At 41.7% G+C, this 19,671-nt stretch overlaps 2 protein-coding genes across 4 annotated transcripts in view; one reads left to right on the top strand and one right to left on the bottom strand.

Moving 5' to 3' along the window:
- STXBP4 (syntaxin binding protein 4) overlaps nt 1–12,105 on the bottom strand; it is a 136,753-nt gene extending 124,648 nt beyond the window's left edge. The window contains exons 1-5 of one of the 3 annotated variants that reach the window (XM_044422058.1): nt 12,019–12,096; nt 7,104–7,248; nt 6,429–6,498; nt 4,766–4,840; nt 1,235–1,320 (exon numbers count right to left, since the gene is read on the bottom strand). In XM_044422058.1, coding sequence (XP_044277993.1) covers nt 1,235–1,320; nt 4,766–4,821 — 142 coding nt within the window. In that variant the 5' untranslated portion in view covers nt 4,822–4,840; nt 6,429–6,498; nt 7,104–7,248; nt 12,019–12,096. Of the gene's footprint in view, nt 1–1,234; nt 1,321–4,765; nt 4,841–6,428; nt 6,499–7,103; nt 7,249–12,018 lie in introns of all 3 variants that reach the window. The other 2 variants (XM_044422057.1, XM_044422059.1) reach the window with 2 other exon arrangements.
- A 92-nt stretch (nt 12,106–12,197) lies between these two features.
- Nucleotides 12,198–18,897, top strand: LOC123019279 (cytochrome c oxidase assembly protein COX11, mitochondrial). The gene is made up of 4 exons (XM_044422063.1): nt 12,198–12,487; nt 16,432–16,587; nt 17,617–17,742; nt 18,384–18,897. Exons 1-4 carry the CDS (start codon nt 12,404–12,406, stop codon nt 18,561–18,563), a joined length of 546 nt encoding a protein of 181 aa, XP_044277998.1. The 5' UTR covers nt 12,198–12,403; the 3' UTR covers nt 18,564–18,897.
- Nucleotides 18,898–19,671: the final 774 nt, after the last annotated feature.

Below are 19,671 nucleotides of genomic sequence, written 5' to 3'. Positions count from 1 at the left end.
TCTGAAAGCAACGCTATCCTATTCTGTGCTTTGGTTTCCTTTAACATTGGTTGCTCTCTCGATCACACTACCATGAAACTTTTTCTTGATAGTAGTGAAAAGTCAAAGGACTGGTAGCCTGGCCAAGCTAAGAAGGTCACCCCATGAGCCTAAGCTGGGATTTAAACCCAGATCTCTCCAGTCCTACTCAAATACTCTGACCATGATTGTTCCAGAGTATTCCCTCCCAGCAACAGGATTCAAACTTATGCCATCAGAATGACTGCAGCCTGAATCTAGCTCCTTGGACCAGTCTGTAAAAATACAACATTTGGGATTTATATGCAGAACTGCTTTTATTGTGCACAGAATGGCTGCCAGCCTGCATTCAGCTGGACCTCTGGCACCCCACCAAGTGGGGTTTTTTTTATATTAGGGTTCTAGTACAGCACTCCTGCTTTCTGAATTATTCTTGTGACAACAAAGTCATAAACTATCTGTATCTTAGCTGTTCTCACTGCTTAGTATCTGCCTGCTATAAGACCTTTCTGTTTATGCAGTGAGGCATGGTTGTTCCCGTGGTAATTATGTCATGTTACCAGCTCCTGGACAAGGTACACCAAAGCAGTGAGCTAGGAAGCAGCCCTTTGTGATGGAATTCCAACCTTTCCCAGTATTTTAAAGGGACTAGAGTCCAACAACAATAAATACATAAGGGGCCAAAAATTGCTGTTTTTTTTTAAAAATATAAGTCTAACGAGAGAGAGAGAGAGAGATCTTCCAGAAACTAAAGAATGAAGAGCTGGAATATATCCACAGCTATTTTCTGTAACATGCATGCATAGATGATCAGACCTGGTGCAAGCTGGTAATTATATGATTCATAAAGGGTTCCTGGTACTGAAATAGCTCTGAGCTGTTGATTTCGAGGCGTTTTCCTCCTCTTGCTAGGTATAATTGCAATGTAGTAATTTTTAAAAAATTCTGTTCTGTAATGTGTGCATCAACCTGTAGGGGGCAATATCTCACTTCTATCATGCTCAACCCCATAAAGAAATATATATATGATTGAACAGAGATGTCCTTCCTGTCCATCAAACATCAGCCCACACATAGAATATGGGCTAAAGGTCTACCTTCCAATTCATGCAAGCAGTTTTTTACCAACCTGAAATATTAATAGAGGCCACCAGGCCACCAACCATCCTCTACTATTCTGCTACGCTGCATACTGAAGATATAACAAGCAGCTCACCAGCTAGCAGCTGTGTTGGGGAATTTCTTGCAGAGCTTGTGTTACTATGGGAGCTGCACCTCTCCATCAGGTCTAGAAATTCTTTCCTGAAACAAAACAAAAAGATGAAGGTGAAACATATACTTAGTAGGGCCGGAACATCTGGCTTGTCTGCTGGGGGAAAATCTTGTTTTCCTCAGCCTGATCCACTGCAGTGGACATCTGCACCAATGTTTCTCTTACTCTCAGCCCACTAGAAATGGTGATGTAGAAGTAAAAACTTTAGGAAGATGGAACTTGGTAGTATATAGCAATACTATCAAGATGTGTTGGTCTACACTCCATATATACTGGGGATGCTGGCATTGTAGTGCAACACATCTGGGAGGCATCAGGTTGAAGACTGCTACAACACCTCCTGAAGCCGTGTAGGCCGTACGCATCATGGCTGGGGTTTTGCAGTTGCTCCTCCCTGCAGTGCAGGCTGATTCCGTATTACATAAGGTAGCCTGGCCTCAACTGCAGGAGTCAGATCTGCTCAGATCCAGTCCTTGAAGCACATACCTTGAACAGGAGTGTAAAATAGCTTGCGTTCTTGAAGCCACTGACCCACTGAAAGGCCTTTTGGCCTGCAAGTGGCAACTCGGAAGTGAGCTTGGCAGGGCATTCAATCAGGCCTAGAAGCTGTGCTGCTCCCACACTTACCAGGGGCTTACAAGTGCTGCTCTGCTCTTCAGAGCCCCTGGCCAGATCAGCTTGGGAATTCTGTTCCTATCTGCACTGGCACCCATAGACAAATTCCCATCGATCCACCGTCCATGCTGGCTGTTCCCTCTTCCCATGGCTAATCCTTACGTTCCTGTCATCAAAGCAATACATTCTGCAGAAGGTTTTGTAAAAGCCTGGTAGACTGGGCACAAGGGCTGCACTGATGAACGGAAAAGCTTTCCCCCATTCTCTTCTACCATGAATCTGCAGAAGGCCCTTCACTCTAGAGGTGAACCTGACAAAGGCTTTCAAAATCCTTCATCTCTACAGTGAAAGGGCAGCTTCCCATTTGCTTGGGGCTGAACTTTCTACACATTCTAAAGACCGTGATCTAAATTTTCAGAGATACGTGCACAGGGGCTGAAAGTATAGAAGAGCAATGTCTGGGTCCCCAGGTGCTGGACTGCAAGCCCCATCATCCTTCTCCACTGGTGATGTTAGCTAGGGCTGATGAGCATTGCAGTCCAGCAACTTCTTGAGGGCCACACATTCCTCATCCCCGCTTTAGTCCCTGCACTATGATGCCTGACATTGCAAAAGCTAGTGCAAGCAGCCAGTGCTAATTCATACATGCATGTGAATGTAAAGCAGCAAAAGGCATGAGCTGGTCTGTCGTGTGCAGCTGATGCACAATTGCCCCTTCCAACAGATGCTGCTCAAGAAAGCAGTGCTATCCAAGAGACTGCAGGCTTTTTGTGGATATGCAAGAAGGTGGTGAGAAAATGAAAGGTTTGGTTTTCTGCATTCCTGTAAGGCTGGTTGCACCAAAATGCCTCTTAAGCTTGTTGTTGCTTGATCAGGACAAAGCAGTAAACAATGCTTGCAGCCAGCTGCATCAAAAGGAGATTCTGCTCATTTCCTCATATAATTCCCACAACTCTGTGCTTCTGTGCACCTTCTAAGGTGTAATTGCTGTTTATATGCAAGTTGTTTTCTCTGATTTCCTACTGCACAGCTCTGAGGTGCTTTCCTGCTCTGCTTGCAGCCCAGGAATGCCGACCTAGTTTTCTCTAACCATCTTGAATAATTAAAGTCCATAAGCTTCTGCATCATTCCACAAGACTTTTGCAGTGAACAATATTAGACTCTGTCTCGACAATTTGCCTTTGGTGTTTTAGAAACTGCACTGGGGAAACCTTTTCTTAATCTAGCCAAGCTGTTCAATGCCTTGAATCCACACTTACAAAGCCCAAGAGGCAGCATCCAGCTGGGTCATTCTGCCCACACAAATGATGTTGGGCTACCAAAAACTCAGGTTCAGAACTATGCAAGAGGAGAATTCAAAGTTTAATTTGTGCAGGTGATTGTATATTACACTTGCACAATTTGTTCTGGCTCCATATTTTGTGTGTGCAAGCTGCTGGGCCACCAGTTGTGTCTTACAAACTGCCTGCACAACCATTTTCTGTGACTGTGATGCACAATCACTTGTGCAATGGAAAGATTCAGCAGAGCGGAGTTTGCAGGCTGACATCTCCGAATGCTGCCCAATGTGCCCTGGCTACTGGCTCCCTCTCCCAACCCACATCAGCCAAGGAGAGCCTGCTCAGTGCACTTTCCTTCATGGAAGTCGGGCCCACATGATCGCAGGACAGAGACTGAAGCTGGAATCCCGCTTCCTTCTACCAAGGAGTAGGCTTCACTGAACTCAAGGGTGCTGAGTTGTAAGTAGGCATGCACAGGATTACACAGCCAGTGGTGGCATCTCCAATATGGTGGGAAGGGGTACCCAGTCAAGCCTGCCAGTGCCCAAACTTGAAGGTGCTTGCAAAAGACTCTGCAAAAGGTTATTAGGCAGTGTTCCAGTCTAAAACATCCCGTCTTTGACTGTGCTGGTTAGTGCTAACAGGAGTTGTGGAGCAAAACATCTGGAAGACACTGGATTGTTCAATCATCCTAGGTATTCTTGTTCTCTAGGTTTCTGTGGATTAATGCAGTTGGTTTACTTTAAACTAACTTTAAATGCAGGGAGAAAGGAGGACAGAAATATTTTAACGGATTGTATGGTTCTGCTAGAGGGTAAAAGAGGGAGAATATGTAGAGAACTTTCTCTATACAGCACTTTCTAAAAGAGCACATTTCCTTTCACTCAACCACAATATAACATAATAATAGGAAATGCAGGCTGATGGAAATTGTTGTCCAAAACATCTGGACACCCAGTTGGCAAAGGCTGATCCAGACTGTCAATAAGCACCATGATTTTCCATGGCTTACTTTTATATTTCTTGTTCCAAAGGCAACATTTGAGGGAAAAAATTCAATTCCAAAGTGACATTTCTACAAAGACAGTAATGGCAAGTTCAGAATAAAACTTGTTGAAAACACATGTGCAGTATAAGAACACTTGAATGTGTTCCATAAATTTTAAATACACTATTGTAGTTTAATTTTCTTGATGCACAAAATGAATCTTGCACATTTAACACAGGTCTATTTTTTTGCTTTGATCAACATGCTCAGGAGCTTCCATTTCCATCTTTCCAATTGTTTTCTCCAAGTAGCCTATGAATTAGTTTGTGAAATTAGCTTCCAATAATATTTTCTTCAAAGGAAATGAATCTCAGAAGGGGAGCCAAGCTTGGCTACAGGAAAAACTGCTTTGAAGGGGAGGGTTTTTGAAGGGGGAATTGGCAGGCACAGGAAGAAGCAAGTGCCCATCCTGCTCACACAAATTGGCCACGCTGTGCAGGAATGACTGAAGATGTGGTCCAAACTCATGTGGGGAGCATCAAGTTTGAGAAGGCTGTTCTATAGGCTTGGAGAAATCTAGCATTTTCTTACTTTGCTTCTTCGTCCCTCGCAACAAGTAAGGACACGTGACTTGTTGCTGATGCCATTCGCAGTATGCCAACAGCTCTGCAAGACTGGAACAACAGTTAAATGCTACAAGAAGGTGCTGCAGGGGCTCTGCTATCATCTCTACAAAGCAATGCATACATGGCAAAAATATTTTTGGCACAAGAAAGTCATGTTTCTAAGAAGGTTTGCTTGGAAGCATGTTCCGCTGAAAATCCCATGATGGTCAATAACTAAATATATCTAAATTGGAAGTGTCATGAAGCAACCCGTTTATGTTATAACAATAGAATATGGAATAAATTATTTTGCATGACCTTTTAATGATTCATTAGTATTAGGAAAATTTGGGATTGGACAGGAAAGAGATGGGTTCAAGTTTCTAAACTGAAAATGCCAGGTGTGCCTTGTAGAGATATTGTGTGGGCAAATTTCTAATCTGTAGACTAGCTGTCAATAATTCTCCATCTTCTATCTTGTGCAAACCTTTTGAGACAACTGGTTTGGATGCAATGGGTAAGGCAATGTACTCAAGGATGGGGCTCTGTGATTTCCACCAATTCATTCCACCCCCCTCTCTCTCTCACACACACACCCCTGAAACTCTCTGAAGAATAGTGGGCTCTACCTAATGTTAGTCTGAGTTCTGTTTCTTTCATTTTAATGGATCTGCTCAAACAGGACTAACATTGGAAAAACTCCACTGAATTATATTTTGGAGTATGCACTGAACGTGGAAAATAAAAGGCTGGGAAGCCTCACGCTACAAGAGAAGCTCCACTTGTGGTTCCGAGAATGCAAATAGTGTTTCTTTTAAACTGCTGGACCAACTCAGACCCCAAAAGCCATACCAGAGATGCACATCACTACTTTGTATATATTGGCACAGGACTACCTTCAAAGAGCTTTAAGAGATCATATATTCTTTCTTCTTCTAGTCTATAAATACTCACAGCCAAGTTATATTCTATTGTTTGTTGGCTTAACAACCAATAAATCCCAAACATTTTAAACAGGCAAGATTTGGCAAAGTCTATCTGTAGGGGTCAACAACTTGCGTGTATCAAAAACTTTGGCCATCTTGTCCTTTTAAAGAACTGATGTTTGCAATAACTGAACATGAGGATTTGGCTAAAAAAACAAACCTAGTGGGTTACATTGTCCGCCTCTGAAGCCCCATGGAAGCATTCTCTGGCTCATGTGTAGGGCTAAAATGCGGTGGGGAACTTTAGCCCCATTTCCAATACTCCCATGTGAGCAGAACCCACTCTACACATTAACTTGGAAGGCATGCAGAGGCCTGTGCAGCACAATCAGTCAAATGCATTCACAAAGCCCCTGCAGCCACAAACCCTGCCTTATCAGAGGTTTTGATCATGGGAACTTTGTAAGCACATTCAGCTGCAGGAAGGTCTAACTCAGCATTGTGCTCCCAGCGATGCTGGAGCGGGGCTTATGCAGGCACCGATGTCACGGTTCATACTTGAGTTCTACATGTAAGCAATTTGACTGTGTGGCCCTAGCGTTTGCAGACAGCACCTTTCTACATTCATATAACTAACTGGAACCAGAATATTCATATCAAACAGACAAATGCAAGTGCTTGCTATTCTGATCTGTCTTTATAATTAAAATGTCTAAAGCATACCTTTCGTTAGTTACACCATTTAGGTTTTTACCATTGACTTCTAAAATCAAGTCTCCGATAAGTAATCGACCTTAAAAAGAAAGAAGCTAATAATGAACGGTAAATTGGCTAAATGAGTTAGCAGTAAAATCAGTACTAAAAGTAGGCCACTGGTTCCAACATATATAAAACTTTTCTATCATTTTTCCTGCAAAATAATGCCATAATGCTTCCAGTACACTCTCAGCAATATAAACTTGACAGCCATAGGATTAATTTCTTTCTGAATAATTCCATCCACACTATTTATGCAAACAAATAGGATTATTATCACACGAGAGTGCCACCTGCCATTTTGGCTTTTCTTGGAGCATTTATGTCAGGAAAAGTGCAGTATTGTGTGAACTCAATTTTGTGGCATAGCTATCACAAAACAACTGTTCCAACTTGCCAGCAGGAAGCAAGCTTATCACCTATCAACCCTTTCCTTTGATAGCAGTCATTGCAATGAATCAAGACCCAACAGTATGGTACCGAACTCCCTGCAAATGTATGGCACTGAAACCTTTCACCAACTATAATTACATATGGTTTGCAATCCAAATAAAGCAAGTGTCTCATGCCTGATCATCTCTTATCAGATCTAGTTGTACATGAGGAAGTACAGTAAAAATTAGTGCACAAAGTGATCGTTACTTTAGTACCAATGTCAGGAACCAAGATTCCAGTAAAAGTAATGATTTACTGTCTACCGCAGCCAAAATCCCGGGTAATATCCTCTAGATGAAAATTCCATAGTCTTCTTCATATTGCTGGCCATAGCCTCTGATAATTTTAATGCCTGTGCAGCAAGCAAAGGAAGCAAGAAATAAGCAAGTTGTTTCCCAATGGAACATACCGAGGTTACTACTAAGTATTTTTATGCATTTCAGCTCCTATCTGTTGAGGAGAACGGCCTGCAAGTGCCCAGAAGGGGCACAGCAACAGCACTCCCATTTTTTTAAGAGTAAATTGAATGCGTAATCTAATTACCTAATCCGTTTTGGCAGTCTGAAAATGCAAAGCAATGGATAGCTCAATTGATTCCATGAGAGCCCATAATAGTCCTTTTGAAAAGGAAAGCAGAAATGGCGGGTTTCAGAGCAGTTGCGCTGTATGAAAGCTCACTTGTATAATTCTTACGGGGATTACTCGTGGACAGAACAGATAAATTTAAAAAAAATGGAAAAAGGTCAGAAGTTGCAGTGCATTACACATTAGGGAACAGCATCTTGCCTCTCAAGATCAGAAAAATGAGGACAGCTTCTAGAACTGGAGTTATTGCTTAGAAATGTAGGAAACACCCTCCCATTTTAGCACCATCATAAAATATTACCAAAAAGTGATGAAATTTCATTTGCTTCCCTTTTACAACCTGGCAGTTCGTGGTGCATTTGTTTTATTTATGTATTTATTATTTCTATATCTCACTTTTCTTTTCCCAAGAGAAAGCTCAAGGCAGCTAGCAAAAGATTAACGAAGGATTAAATGCAACCTTTGCAAGAACTATTGCGCTGATTCTGGACAATATATTCTGCATAAAGTACCATTTACAATAGCAGTATCAGTCCCAGCAGTGCTGTTAGGGCACATTTAAAGCACATGTCATGAAGTTAGAGCCAAGAATACAGCATTCAGTAGTGATGCAGATCATCTTCTCCCTCTTTGTCATCTCGCCTTAAAGTCAGGGCAGCTGTCCCAGCTCTGTGCTGCATAACCACCCTGCAATACTGCTAATACTTCCGTGGCTTCTTCATCAGGCATTAAAGCAGAAGGCAAAGGAAGTGGACAGCCTGGGTTTTTGCCCAAGCAAAGCATGTTCTATCCTTTTCCAGGTCAGGGTAACAAATAAACACAGGGGAAAGCAACACAGAGGCAGCCCCGTGGCAGATCATAACCTTGTCACCTAAAATAATATTTATTTGGCACAGACAATGAAGCAAATGTCTAATTATCAGGTAGCTTGAAAGGACATTGCTCTAATATGACATTCTGAACAGAATATACATTTTTGCTCCAGCTGAGGTAAAATTGAGCCCCAAGGGTATGAACCAATGAGTTTGGAGCAGCCCCATGCATTTCAATGGAGTAATTCTCAACATTATAAACAGTAAATATCTGCAAACAGAAAATGACTGTCTAATAAGGGCTAAACACTGCAACAAGAAATGTTATGCTGCATTTTGCTATTTTTTTCCTGTGAATGCTGAACTTTAAGATTGTGTCTTAATGTTTGATGTTTTGTGACATTCCTATTGCACAGCCAATAGATATGCAATTGTCTGTTGAAGGCAAGGCTACTGAAAATCAACATTAGCAGTCAAGGTAAAAACTCAGTCAGAGTTCAGGGAGACACAAATAAGTACATGATCTGTTTACATTTCTGTGAGCCAAATGAAGTAACTGTTGGTGTAAAATGCAGCATTTGGAGATGGGGATGCAGGATGAAGGGAACTACCAGTAGAAGAAATAAGTCACAATTATTGATATATTACCACTATTTAATGAGTCATTTCTTTGTCCCTGATGCATAAAGCACCCAAGGAGATGTATAACAATAAAAGGTAGAACACTAAACCAAAAACCAAAACAGACATATTAAAAATTGCAAACCAACTCAGCAACCAAAATCACTCTTTAAATAACACAGGGATGGAATTCCACAACATTAGTACTGTGGTACAGAAGAAGCCTCTAGCAACCTCTAAGTTTAGCAAAGGTGAAAATAGCTTAATTTCTATTACAGACTTCAAATAGTTCTGGAAGGCTAGAACAGCTAAATCTAACCACTTAGCATACCAATATAAGAGAGAAAGCCCATCAAAATGTTCTGGTTCTCTTTCTTCCACTGGCAACAGAAGACGCATTCTTAACAGAAAATCAATACAAATGAAGCAACACCGTCCTAGAAGGCATTGAAAAGGTTCATATTCAGTAGTGCAAAGCTTATACCCGGCACACTTTGTGTTACTAAAAAAATCTCAGCAGACTGAAATGAGTCTCTCTTTCTAGTTAATCTCTAAAATCCGGTATGTCACATGAATAATTCACCTATGACAGCAAAGTTCAGGCCTCTGTTCCATCAAGCCCCTGTTGTAGGCACGTACTGGAAACAGTACAAAGATTGCCTGCATTGCCCCTCAATTTTAGTCTGATGTTTCCATCTAACAGACTTCAAGTAAGCAACATCTTATTTTTGCGAATGCTAAAATTTGCCCTCTGTGATCCTTTTGCAGAATACAATTTAAAGACTATCTATTTAAAGCAATCTGCCCACCAGAATGCATTATGCATTCTCAGGAACACATCAGTGATCCCATTTGGGTTTTTATTTGATTTCAAGAAGCTGCAACAGTGTCTGCTCTCCAGATCTTCTGTTATTGGGTCCATATCCATAGTTACATCTGCTGCACCTGCTCAGGTGAAACAGTCAAACACCTGACCTGCCACTGCCTCCAATACAAATAAGAACAATGACATGACTGTAGTATATGAAGTGCCTTTGACTGTTAACACGGGTTCTTAGAACATTTTGCTTGAACTGATTATACTGGATAGGCCTGAATTGCCCTCCTGGCTCTTCATGCTAATATCCTGCAATTTACTTGGATTTTATTTTTTAGGCTTCTTGAGCAAAAGAAAGTAGCAATTTTTACTTCTCTTTCTATTGCAGTTAACTTCAGTGATCTTACAGACACAAATGGCTAATGCAATGGGGGGGCAGTCAGGACTGGAACTGTGCGGCGGGGGGGGGGGGGGAGAGATAGTTTCCATGAAAAGTCCCCTCTCCTGAATGCTATTTGTATTGGGAAGGAAATTCCCAATGGTGCTTTGCAATGTCTAAAATAATCTTTCCACCTCCAAGAGGAAAACTGACAAGCAATCTGAACAATCTTGTTAGTTTCATAACCATCCATGTTCATACATTTCCCTACATCCTTTTTGCAGCAATGCAGTTAGTGGTGGACACTCCCAGATTAGATCCCCCAGAGGTAGGTAACCTTTTGGATCTGTTGTTCTCAAAGGAACAGAATCTTTGCCTGGCTTCATCGTGGTCAGGAAAAAAAAGCCACTGTGACTTCTTTTCCCTGTCTGTGCATGCCAGTTGGAATCTGCCAAATTACCTCTGCCAGGTGTTGTGCCATCCAAACATGGTGAGAGTGGTTAGGATATTTTACAAGCCACCCTAAAACATATGGCTTGTTCTAGGGTTTCCCCATTATCATGCAAAGCTGCTCTGAGAAAAGTTACTAGAGTGCAATTCTAAGCTTGACTCCTTCAAAACCACCACCTGCTCCCTCTCAGTATCTAAGCCAGAAGCACAGAACCTCTTTTAGACTGAAGGACAAATTCTACCTGGAGAAGTACTTCCAGGCCACAAGTGAGCAGGGCTGAAAGCAACAGGGATGGAGCCAAAGGCAAAAGGGGTGAAGCCAAATATAAAATATACCCACACATTTTAGATTGAGGAATTCTATGCAAATTTAGGCAGAAAAGGGCCAGCATACTCCAGCCAAAATGGGGTGGGTGCACACAAACTGGGAAATGGGCTGGGGACCCAGAAAGGGGATGTGACCATCTGTGGAACCCTGAAGGGCTTGACTGAGACCCCAGGTTGGCAAGAAGCAGTGCATAAACCTCCAATTCCAGCCCTGGTCGACATGTATGCAAATATATGAAACACATGGAAAAGATCTCTGCCTTTTATGGCTAAACAGCATCTGATCGGGCTAGAAGAAAGTACCATTATTTCCCCCACACTCAAGATCCCCCCCTTCTGAGTGATGGGGCATGGGTAACAGTGCTGGGGGATGATGAACAACCTAGAAGGGTTTATGAATGCAAAAAGAAGTTGTAGCAAATGTTTGAAGCATGAGACCATACCACCGAACCCTTTCAGGGGTGGGGCACACGTGACTGTTTGGATACTGCTGTACTCCAACTCCCATCAGTCAGCAAGACCAATGGTCAGGAATGCTGGGAATTGCAGTCCAACCACATCCACAAGGCCGCACCCTTATTCTTTTAATGTGCCTCAGGGTGCTTTTGTACACCTGTCCCCATGCCTTGACGGCGATTTTTGTTTCTACTGAACCCGGTAACAGGCAGCAGCAGAAGCAGCGAGCAGCAGGAGGCGGCGAGGAAATGGGTGGCTGCGTGCCACTTGCTGGGGCGCAACAGCCGGAGGGAGGGCTGAGCATCGCGCTCCTGTCCTGTTCGGTGCGTCCAGAAGGTATCTTCTCGGGGCAGGAGCGCCAGCTGGACGCAGGAACCAGGCCTTGCGCCTATCAGCAGCTGGCCAGCTGAATGCCCGCGAGCAAGCTCATGCCGGGGCTGCTGCTTCGCTGCGAGCCCCTGCTCCGTTCCGCAGTTGCGAAGAGGCGTGCGGACGCGACCACAGGGGCGTGCATGTATGGGACGCACGTCCCCCACACTCAGCCTTGGGCATGGCTTTTCCTTTCCTGCCTGAGCCTGCAAGCAGCGACTTCTGCTCCGACCGCAGAGAGGCGGGGCTAGGAGGAGGAGGAGGAGGCGGTGGCGGCAGCGGCAGGTAACGAGAACGCGGACTTACCCCCCGCGGCCGCCGTAGTCAGCCGTGCTCGTGCTGCAAGCAGCACCAAAAGCGACAGTACCGCGCGTTACGTTGACCCGCGGCACGCCCGCCCGCTCGCTCGCTCTCCTCCATTCGCGCGATAGTTGCCGACTGAGCCCCCGCGAGAAGCCCGTCCACGTGACCGGAAAAAGTCATGGGGCCGTGCGCGCGGGGCTGTCTTTGCCTTGGGGCTTCTGCTGCTCGGGGATGGGGCCCGTGGCGGACGCGGCTCGGTCTCCACGGCAACTCGGCTTATGGCGCGCGGCGTGCCGAAAGCACCGAGCCCCTCTCTGGGGATCGCTGGCAGCAGGAACGACGGTGGCGGCAGCAGGAGGAGGAATACAGGAGCCGCCGGAACAAGACGATGCTGACCTACTTGGCAGCCGGGGTGGTGGGCATGGCAGGGCTGTCGTACGCTGCCGTGCCGCTCTACCGTCTCTATTGCCAGGTGAGAGCCACTCTGGGGTCGTGGACTCTACTACCGGGGGCACAGTCTGCCCCCCAGGTCTTTAGTGGCTGGACCACCCCCAACACCACCCCCCCCCGTCACTTTATTTCATCCCCCAAAGATCCTTAGTTTTTTTTTTCCTTGCAGCAGTTAGTAATGATGAAATACCATTTTTGGGGAAGGCTTGCTGAGGTGTGTGCATTCTCTCTTTGTATATCTATTTTTGCTTGTGTCCTGTTTCCCAAGCTAGCATCAGATGTGATCTTTGAGCCAAAAAAGATGCTGTTCTGCTGTGCGCATTTTCCTGTGAATGTCGCATTAAATTCAAAGGGACTTTCTTCTCAGTAGATTGCACCCTAAATCTGCAGCTCTAATGGAAGTAACTTATGTGCTTCTTAACATTTATGTGTTCTAGGCCATGGTTTGTTGATAAAGTTTTCTTTTATATACAGAAAATTATTAGAGGAATCTGGTCGCCACAATATGCTTAAACTTTAAAATGCTTTCAAAATAGTCCCTGACAAAGGTTCCTGGGTGAAGGTAGTGGTTCTTGGATAACAGGAGAAAGAACCTCTCATGATAGCTAACTAGTTAAAAAACAGGACGTAGAGAGTAAAAAGGGACAATTTTCACAATACAAAAATACAAGAAGTGGCTCCCCAAACTCTGTATTGTGACTGGTGCTTTTTAATTTATGAATGAATGAATAATTTTATTGAATAAGTCTTTCAAACATGTCAAACAAACAGAAACAAATGAACATTAAAAGCAATCATTAAACTAAAACTTTGCATTAATATTTAAAAGTCATATATTATAATTAAGAATAGCATATTAAGATTTAAGAATTACAATATATAATATGTATAAACAATATAATTTGTGACTGACAGCTGATAAACCAATCATATACCAACCCCAATGTATTAAAATTTTTAATCAAATCTGCTAGCTAGTCCATTTTTCCATTTCTTTTTTCCTTATTCTGGCTGCTCTGAGAGCAAAACGGGCAACTCTCTGGAACACAAAAAGCTGGGACCTTGTAAGAGGAAAAAAGAATTTATCCTTCACTGACCAGTTTCTCATGTATTTAAGAAATAAGGATATATAATGTTCTCTATAATCTGAATCTAAGCAACATTCAAGTTAATAATATGTTAATTCTTCTTCTACAGGGTAACCACAGATACATAATCTCTCTTTCATTGAAATACCTTGGAATCTACCCTGTAGCATCATTGTATCCATTATCTCAAATCAGAAGCTAGTAAAGGCTATGCATTGGTCCCATTTCATATTAAAAAAACAGATATTTTTCTTCCCTAAATTGAAATGTAGTTTTGGATAGTCATTTCATGACTTTTGAGTTTAACACTGCAGCTATATCAGTCTGAAATCCTTAATTTGACAGCATTTTTTATATTGGTGCTAGGAAAGCTTATAGCCCCCATACTAAAACCATTGCTTGGCAACATCTTTATGAATTTATGAAGCCAGGAAGTTTCTAAGGTTTTAGACATTGCTCAAACTAACTTGAATCAATAATTGAATACCCCAAGTTGCTTTTAGTCTGAAATGGTTATGATTCCAAATTTAGTTTTAAGCCCATAGGCTGGAACCATCCCTAAAATCATATGTAAAAAGCGATTTTGGACCCTATTTATTTCCTTATTGTTAGAAATTCCCCAGATTTCCACAGTATAAATTTGTACCGGCAACACTTTTGCCTTGTATACCTTGATGACTGACAAGAGAGCCAGGTTGTCTGTAGTTCATGAGACTATTCAAAGATTGAGCACAGTCAGTTGCTTTTAGCTCATTTTTCTTTAGTTACAATGCCCAGGATCCTGTAGAAATATATTTAGGCCAAGGTAAATATATGAGTTCACCTGTTCAATATCACTTGAGTCCAAAAACCACTTATGTCACTTCTTTTTCTTACCAAAAGGTCGGCGCCAGGCGAAGACCTTTTTATTCAAACATCATTTTAATTGCTAATATTATTTGCTTATTTTATTCTTTGGCCAGGGTGACTTATTTTATATTGTTAATTCGTTTTATATTTTTAGTGTATTATATTTTAATTGATGTTTTGTGAGCCGCCCCGAGGCTTCGGCGAATGGGGCGGCATAGACATTTTCTAAATAAATAAATAAATAAATAAAAATTAGCACTTTTCATTTCTTGCTATTAATCACAAATCATTTTCCCTACAATAAGCACTAAATTTTCTCAGTAGCTTCCACAAACCAACTTGAGCCGGGGGGGTGGGGGTGGAGGGGACATCATCCACGTATAGGAGGATGTTCACTGGTTTATCCAAAGCCTTTGGCATGTGAACATTTTGATTATGAAGCATGGGAACAAATTCATTAATATAGAAGTTAAAGAGGATTGACACAAAAATACATCCCTGATGACCTCCTTTACTTGTGGGAATCCCACTTGTTTAAAGCTTGATTTACCCCTGGTTCTATAGTGTCAGTATAGAGACTGTATAAGAAAAAGGAGTCTCTGATCATTGTTTATTTTAGTGAGTTTTTCCAGAGAAGATGTCTTATTTATTGAATCAAAGGTAGCACTTAAATCAATAGATCCAATAAAAGGGTATCTGCCCTTTGTCATGTACATATGAAATGGAAGAAGATAAAACAGTTATCAATAATAGACCTTCCTTATCTAAAGCCAGCCAGCTCTTTTGCTAAAATAGCATTTTAATTGGCTCACTCCTCTGGTTTTTGGTGTAGAAATCTGGCAAAGATTTTTGTGGGGTATCAAACTAATGGGTCTATAGTTTCTGGGTCTGCACAATTACCTTTTTTAAATAGCGGAACAATTATGCTAAGTTTCCTTATTATGAATGACTCTGAATTATTAGATTTATATGCTGCATTTTTTCTTCTTGCAAAACTCTTAAGGCAGCTTACATAGTCCTTTTCTCCACTTTATTAGTTGACAGCGCCAACTAATTCAGAGTAGTAAAGACCAAAAAAAAAAAAAAGTTAAGAGCTCCAAAGTAGTTTTCTCAAACTGGGTGAATGGGCAATACAATGAGCCATTGCTTGTTGCAGGGTTCAGTAGCCACTGTTAGGCTTGTGTGTTGTTCAAACATGGATAATACAATGAACTCAGGTGAAGTGCTGAAGCCTAGATAGCTGCTTGTCAAGAGCAACTGACCCATCACAACCCCATGGACAACGTTCCTCCAGGCCTTCCTGTCCTCCACCATCCCCCAAAGTCCACCTAAGCTCGCACCAACTGCTTCAGTGACTCCATCCAGCCACCTCATCCTCTGCAGTCCCCTTCTTCTTTTGCCCTCAATTGTTCCCAGCATTAGGCTCTTCTCCAGGGAGTCCTTCCTTCTCATTAGGTGGCCAAAATATTTGAGTTTCATCTTCAGTATCTGGCCTTCTAAAGAGCAGTCAGGGTTGATCTCCTCTAAGACTGACCGGTTTATTCGCCTCATGGTCCAAGGGACTGGCAGGAGTCTCCTCCAGCAGCACAATTCAAAGGCTTCAATTCCTTGGTGCTCAGCCTTCTTTATGGTTCAGCTTTCACAGCCATACATTGCAACTGGGAAAACCATAGCCTTGACTATATGCACTTTTGTCAGCAGGGTGACATCTCTGCTTTTTAGTATGCTGTCCAGATTTGCCATAGCTTTCCTCCCCAGGAGCAAGTGTCTTTTAATTTCTTGGTGCAGTCCCCATCTGCACTCATTTTGGAGCTCAAGAAAATAAAATCTGTCACTAATAAGCAGCATATAATGTTAATAAAACATTCTGCTTGTGGGCTTTCTGTAGGCATCTGGCTTCTTGCAACATGTTATTGGGCTAAGTTTAATATATTTTTGATAGTTGCTTCTTTCAGTAAAGGGATTGATTCTGTTTAAGTCTTCTGTTTCCAGCCAGGGCATTGTTAATTACAATTTATTTTCCTTCAAGGCTACCGGACTTGGTGGGTCAGCAGTAGCAGGTCATGCTTCAGACCAGCTTGAAACAATGGAGCCTATAAAAGATCGCATTATTAAGGTTACCTTCAATGCAGATGTACATGCAAGTCTTCAGTGGAATTTCAGACCTCAGCAGACTGAAGTATATGTGAGTGATTTACAATTTGGTAAATGAGTTTTGTACAGACTTTCTCACATATGCACTGATGTGAATATTGGTCTAATAACCTGCTCATTTAAAAATATTGGGAAACTTGTCACGCATGCTGGACTGGTAGTATTTAAATTCCCCTCTCTTACTTCTGTCAGGCATTCAGTCTACAGGTTGCTCTGAACTTAACTGTTCAGGTGGACATTTACATTCAAAAGAACAAGATCTTGGTGCGATGTTTGTTGCTCATTTGGAATTCTCCTGCATTTCAAATTAATTATGAACCTTTACGAAGCAGGAGAAAATGAGGTAAATAGTAAGCTGTTTAATAGATCCCCTATTGTTGCAGTTGCTGTGCTAGCCAGTTGTCAGTATTTGAAAATACTCCTTGCTTTGGCTAGGTTACATTCTGACAGCATAGCTTTGTAATTAAGTAGTTGCCAATAGCAAATAAATATCGTCTCCGGGAAACCAGGCTCAGTTCCACAGCCACTGACAGTTTGCTCAGAGTGCAGATGTGGCAGTTTGTCACACAGCTGTAGCTTTTCACAGCTAGGGTAATGCAGCATCCTGCTGTGATTGCCCTTTCAGCTGCACACTCTTGAAAGAAAATAACCCCTATGATGCCGCAGCATTGGGCGAGCCATGGTGCACTTCCATGTCTTCTGGGTTGGCGCAGTAAAGTAACATGCTCCAGAGACTTTTGTTTGCTGAAGTTACTTCCTTATGCAAGTTTGTTCCCTCCTACCTGCATGGGGATACACTCCCTTTGCTCTGAATACTAGGTAACATCTTGATTTGGATCTACTTTGAACTGGAATGTTGTAAATTTTTGGCTCAGCATGTTCCTCGGTGCACAGGATTTGTGTACCTGAGTGAGTGCTTAGTGTAACTTAAGTCAGTTGCAATTATCCTAAGCACAAACTTCATGTTACCTAAAATCCAGGTACATGTTACTTGTCAGTGAAGGAAGCCTAAGTGATGAGAAGCAAGAGAAATTGCTACAGATTTTTTTTATATATATAGGTTGTTCCAGGAGAGACTGCACTAGCATTTTACAAAGCAAGGAATCCTACTGATAAGCCAATAATTGGAATCTCTACCTACAATGTGGTGCCTTTTGAAGCTGGACAGTATTTCAATAAGATACAAGTAAGTGAAGTATGATGCTCCCAAGAATGGGCTGGAACTGCTAAGCTGCTATAATATTGCAACTTCTCCAACTTATAGTTGGATCCTGATTCTGTGCTAATCCACAATAGCAGCCATACCCAGGAATACATCTATGGTAATTCTCCTTGGGAATGGTCTTCCTTTGTAGTGGCATAAGAGGATGCTATTCTTTTGATTCAGGAGCTAGCTTCATCTTCTTCTTTGAAGAAGCTGCAGTTATTTCCTTCAGTGGTTCTGTTACCACTTCTAAAACATAGAATATTACTATGATTTGTTTAATAGTTCAAATTTTGCATTTCCCAAAAGAGACATAACCCTAATAATTAATTTGCCATCAGTGGTAATTAGGGCACTAGCTCTTCATTAAATACTTCATATTTGGACAGATATACTTGTCACAAGATAGTTGCTTGACAGTGGGAAAGTGAATAGTACATGGATTTGTTTGCAGGTAGAACTGATCATAAAAAGTTTTTTTTTATAATATTGCTGCACTAACTCACTTGAACTAATTACTGAAGATTAACATCAACACAGACTGTAGAGATAAAGGTTGGTTTAGCACTGAATGTACAACATAACACTGAATGTACCACAAAACATTCTTCCCAAATATCCAGTGCTTTTGTTTTGAAGAACAACGACTTAATCCCCATGAGGAAGTTGACATGCCAGTATTTTTCTTCATTGATCCTGAATTTGCAGAAGACCCAAAGATGGCCAAAGTTGACCTGATCACTCTTTCTTACACCTTTTTTGAAGCAAAAGGAGAGAAACTGCCACTCCCAGGTTATAATTAATACAACAACGTAGTATCTGGACTCTGCATTAGAGATTTGCTCTGCTATTCAAGACTGATGATCACAGACTGTGCAAAAGCACATTCCTTACTTCTGGAAGACTATGATGAAAAACTGCAAAGCAGAAACCATGTTTTAGGTGTTAAATATGTACAGATTTGTAGTTCATCTGGAAATACAATATTTAATTTTGTACGCAACCATGATTGTAAATTCACAGTAGTAACTCAAATTCCACATTCATTTCATCTCTCTCACAGGCTACCAGTCATGTTGCCAATAATGTCTGTTTATCAATATAATTTATGAATTGGTAGTAAAACTTAAAAAGCAACTTAAAGACTTTTATTTTAACATGGTTTTCAAAAACATTTTGCCACAAATTGCGATGGGATGCCAAAGGGAGAAAATGGCCTAGGATTTCAGGATTTACTGTATGTTGGGTAAATATATAACCTGTCTGCATTATATCAGAAATAGCCTTGTCTGGTAAAAGTTCTTGGTTTTTTAAAATGAAAGTAGATTATTTATGATGAAGTTCAGCTGCTCTAGTCACTGAATAACTTCTTTTCAGTAGCTGGGGGCAGGAAATAGGGCAGGGGGCAGGGCAGGTAACTGAACTTTTGCTATTTTCCAAGTATTTGATTGGAACTGACAGTAATATTAGAAATGAGATGCCAAAGATATGATGAAGATCTAGTGGAAATGTCAGCTCAGAGTTCGATGATAACAGTAAACAAGGCAATAAATAAATGTGCTGGGAAGCATTATACACAAAATAGTAACTTTAAGCATTTATGCTATGATAGATTTATATATCCGCTGGAACCATCCATTAAGAGTTGTCCATCTCCATTTACTTGGATTGTATAAAAATACAGCAGTTGTATAATGTGTACAGAGCAGTCAGACTGCAAACGTATCAGTTTGCACTGCCAAGCATTGAAGTAAGAGCAATGAATTGTAACGACACCACATTTAAGTTTCTGACACATTCGGCATTGTGGGGCAGGTGGGATGCAGAGGATTCCTTAGAATCTCAGCTTCTCTCACAGCTGGTGCAGTAAGAACCATATTGGCTGCCTTTGGATACAGCAAAAAGGGGCAT

Source organism: Varanus komodoensis, unplaced genomic scaffold, assembly GCF_004798865.1.
Source record: "Varanus komodoensis strain SLA01 unplaced genomic scaffold, ASM479886v1 scaffold12, whole genome shotgun sequence".
NCBI lineage: Eukaryota > Metazoa > Chordata > Lepidosauria > Squamata > Varanidae > Varanus > Varanus komodoensis.
This window is presented reverse-complemented; position numbering and strand designations above follow the sequence as displayed.

Excerpts from the sequence above, each read along its gene's own strand:
- LOC123019279 (XM_044422063.1), top strand. The coding sequence starts at position 12,404 with ATGCTGACCTACTTGGCAGCCGGGGTGGTGGGCATGGCAGGGCTGTCG. Across the intron at positions 12,488-16,431 it reads TCTACCGTCTCTATTGCCAG|GCTACCGGACTTGGTGGGTC; the intron begins GTGAGAGCCACT and ends TTTTCCTTCAAG. Across the intron at positions 16,588-17,616 it reads CTCAGCAGACTGAAGTATAT|GTTGTTCCAGGAGAGACTGC; the intron begins GTGAGTGATTTA and ends TTATATATATAG.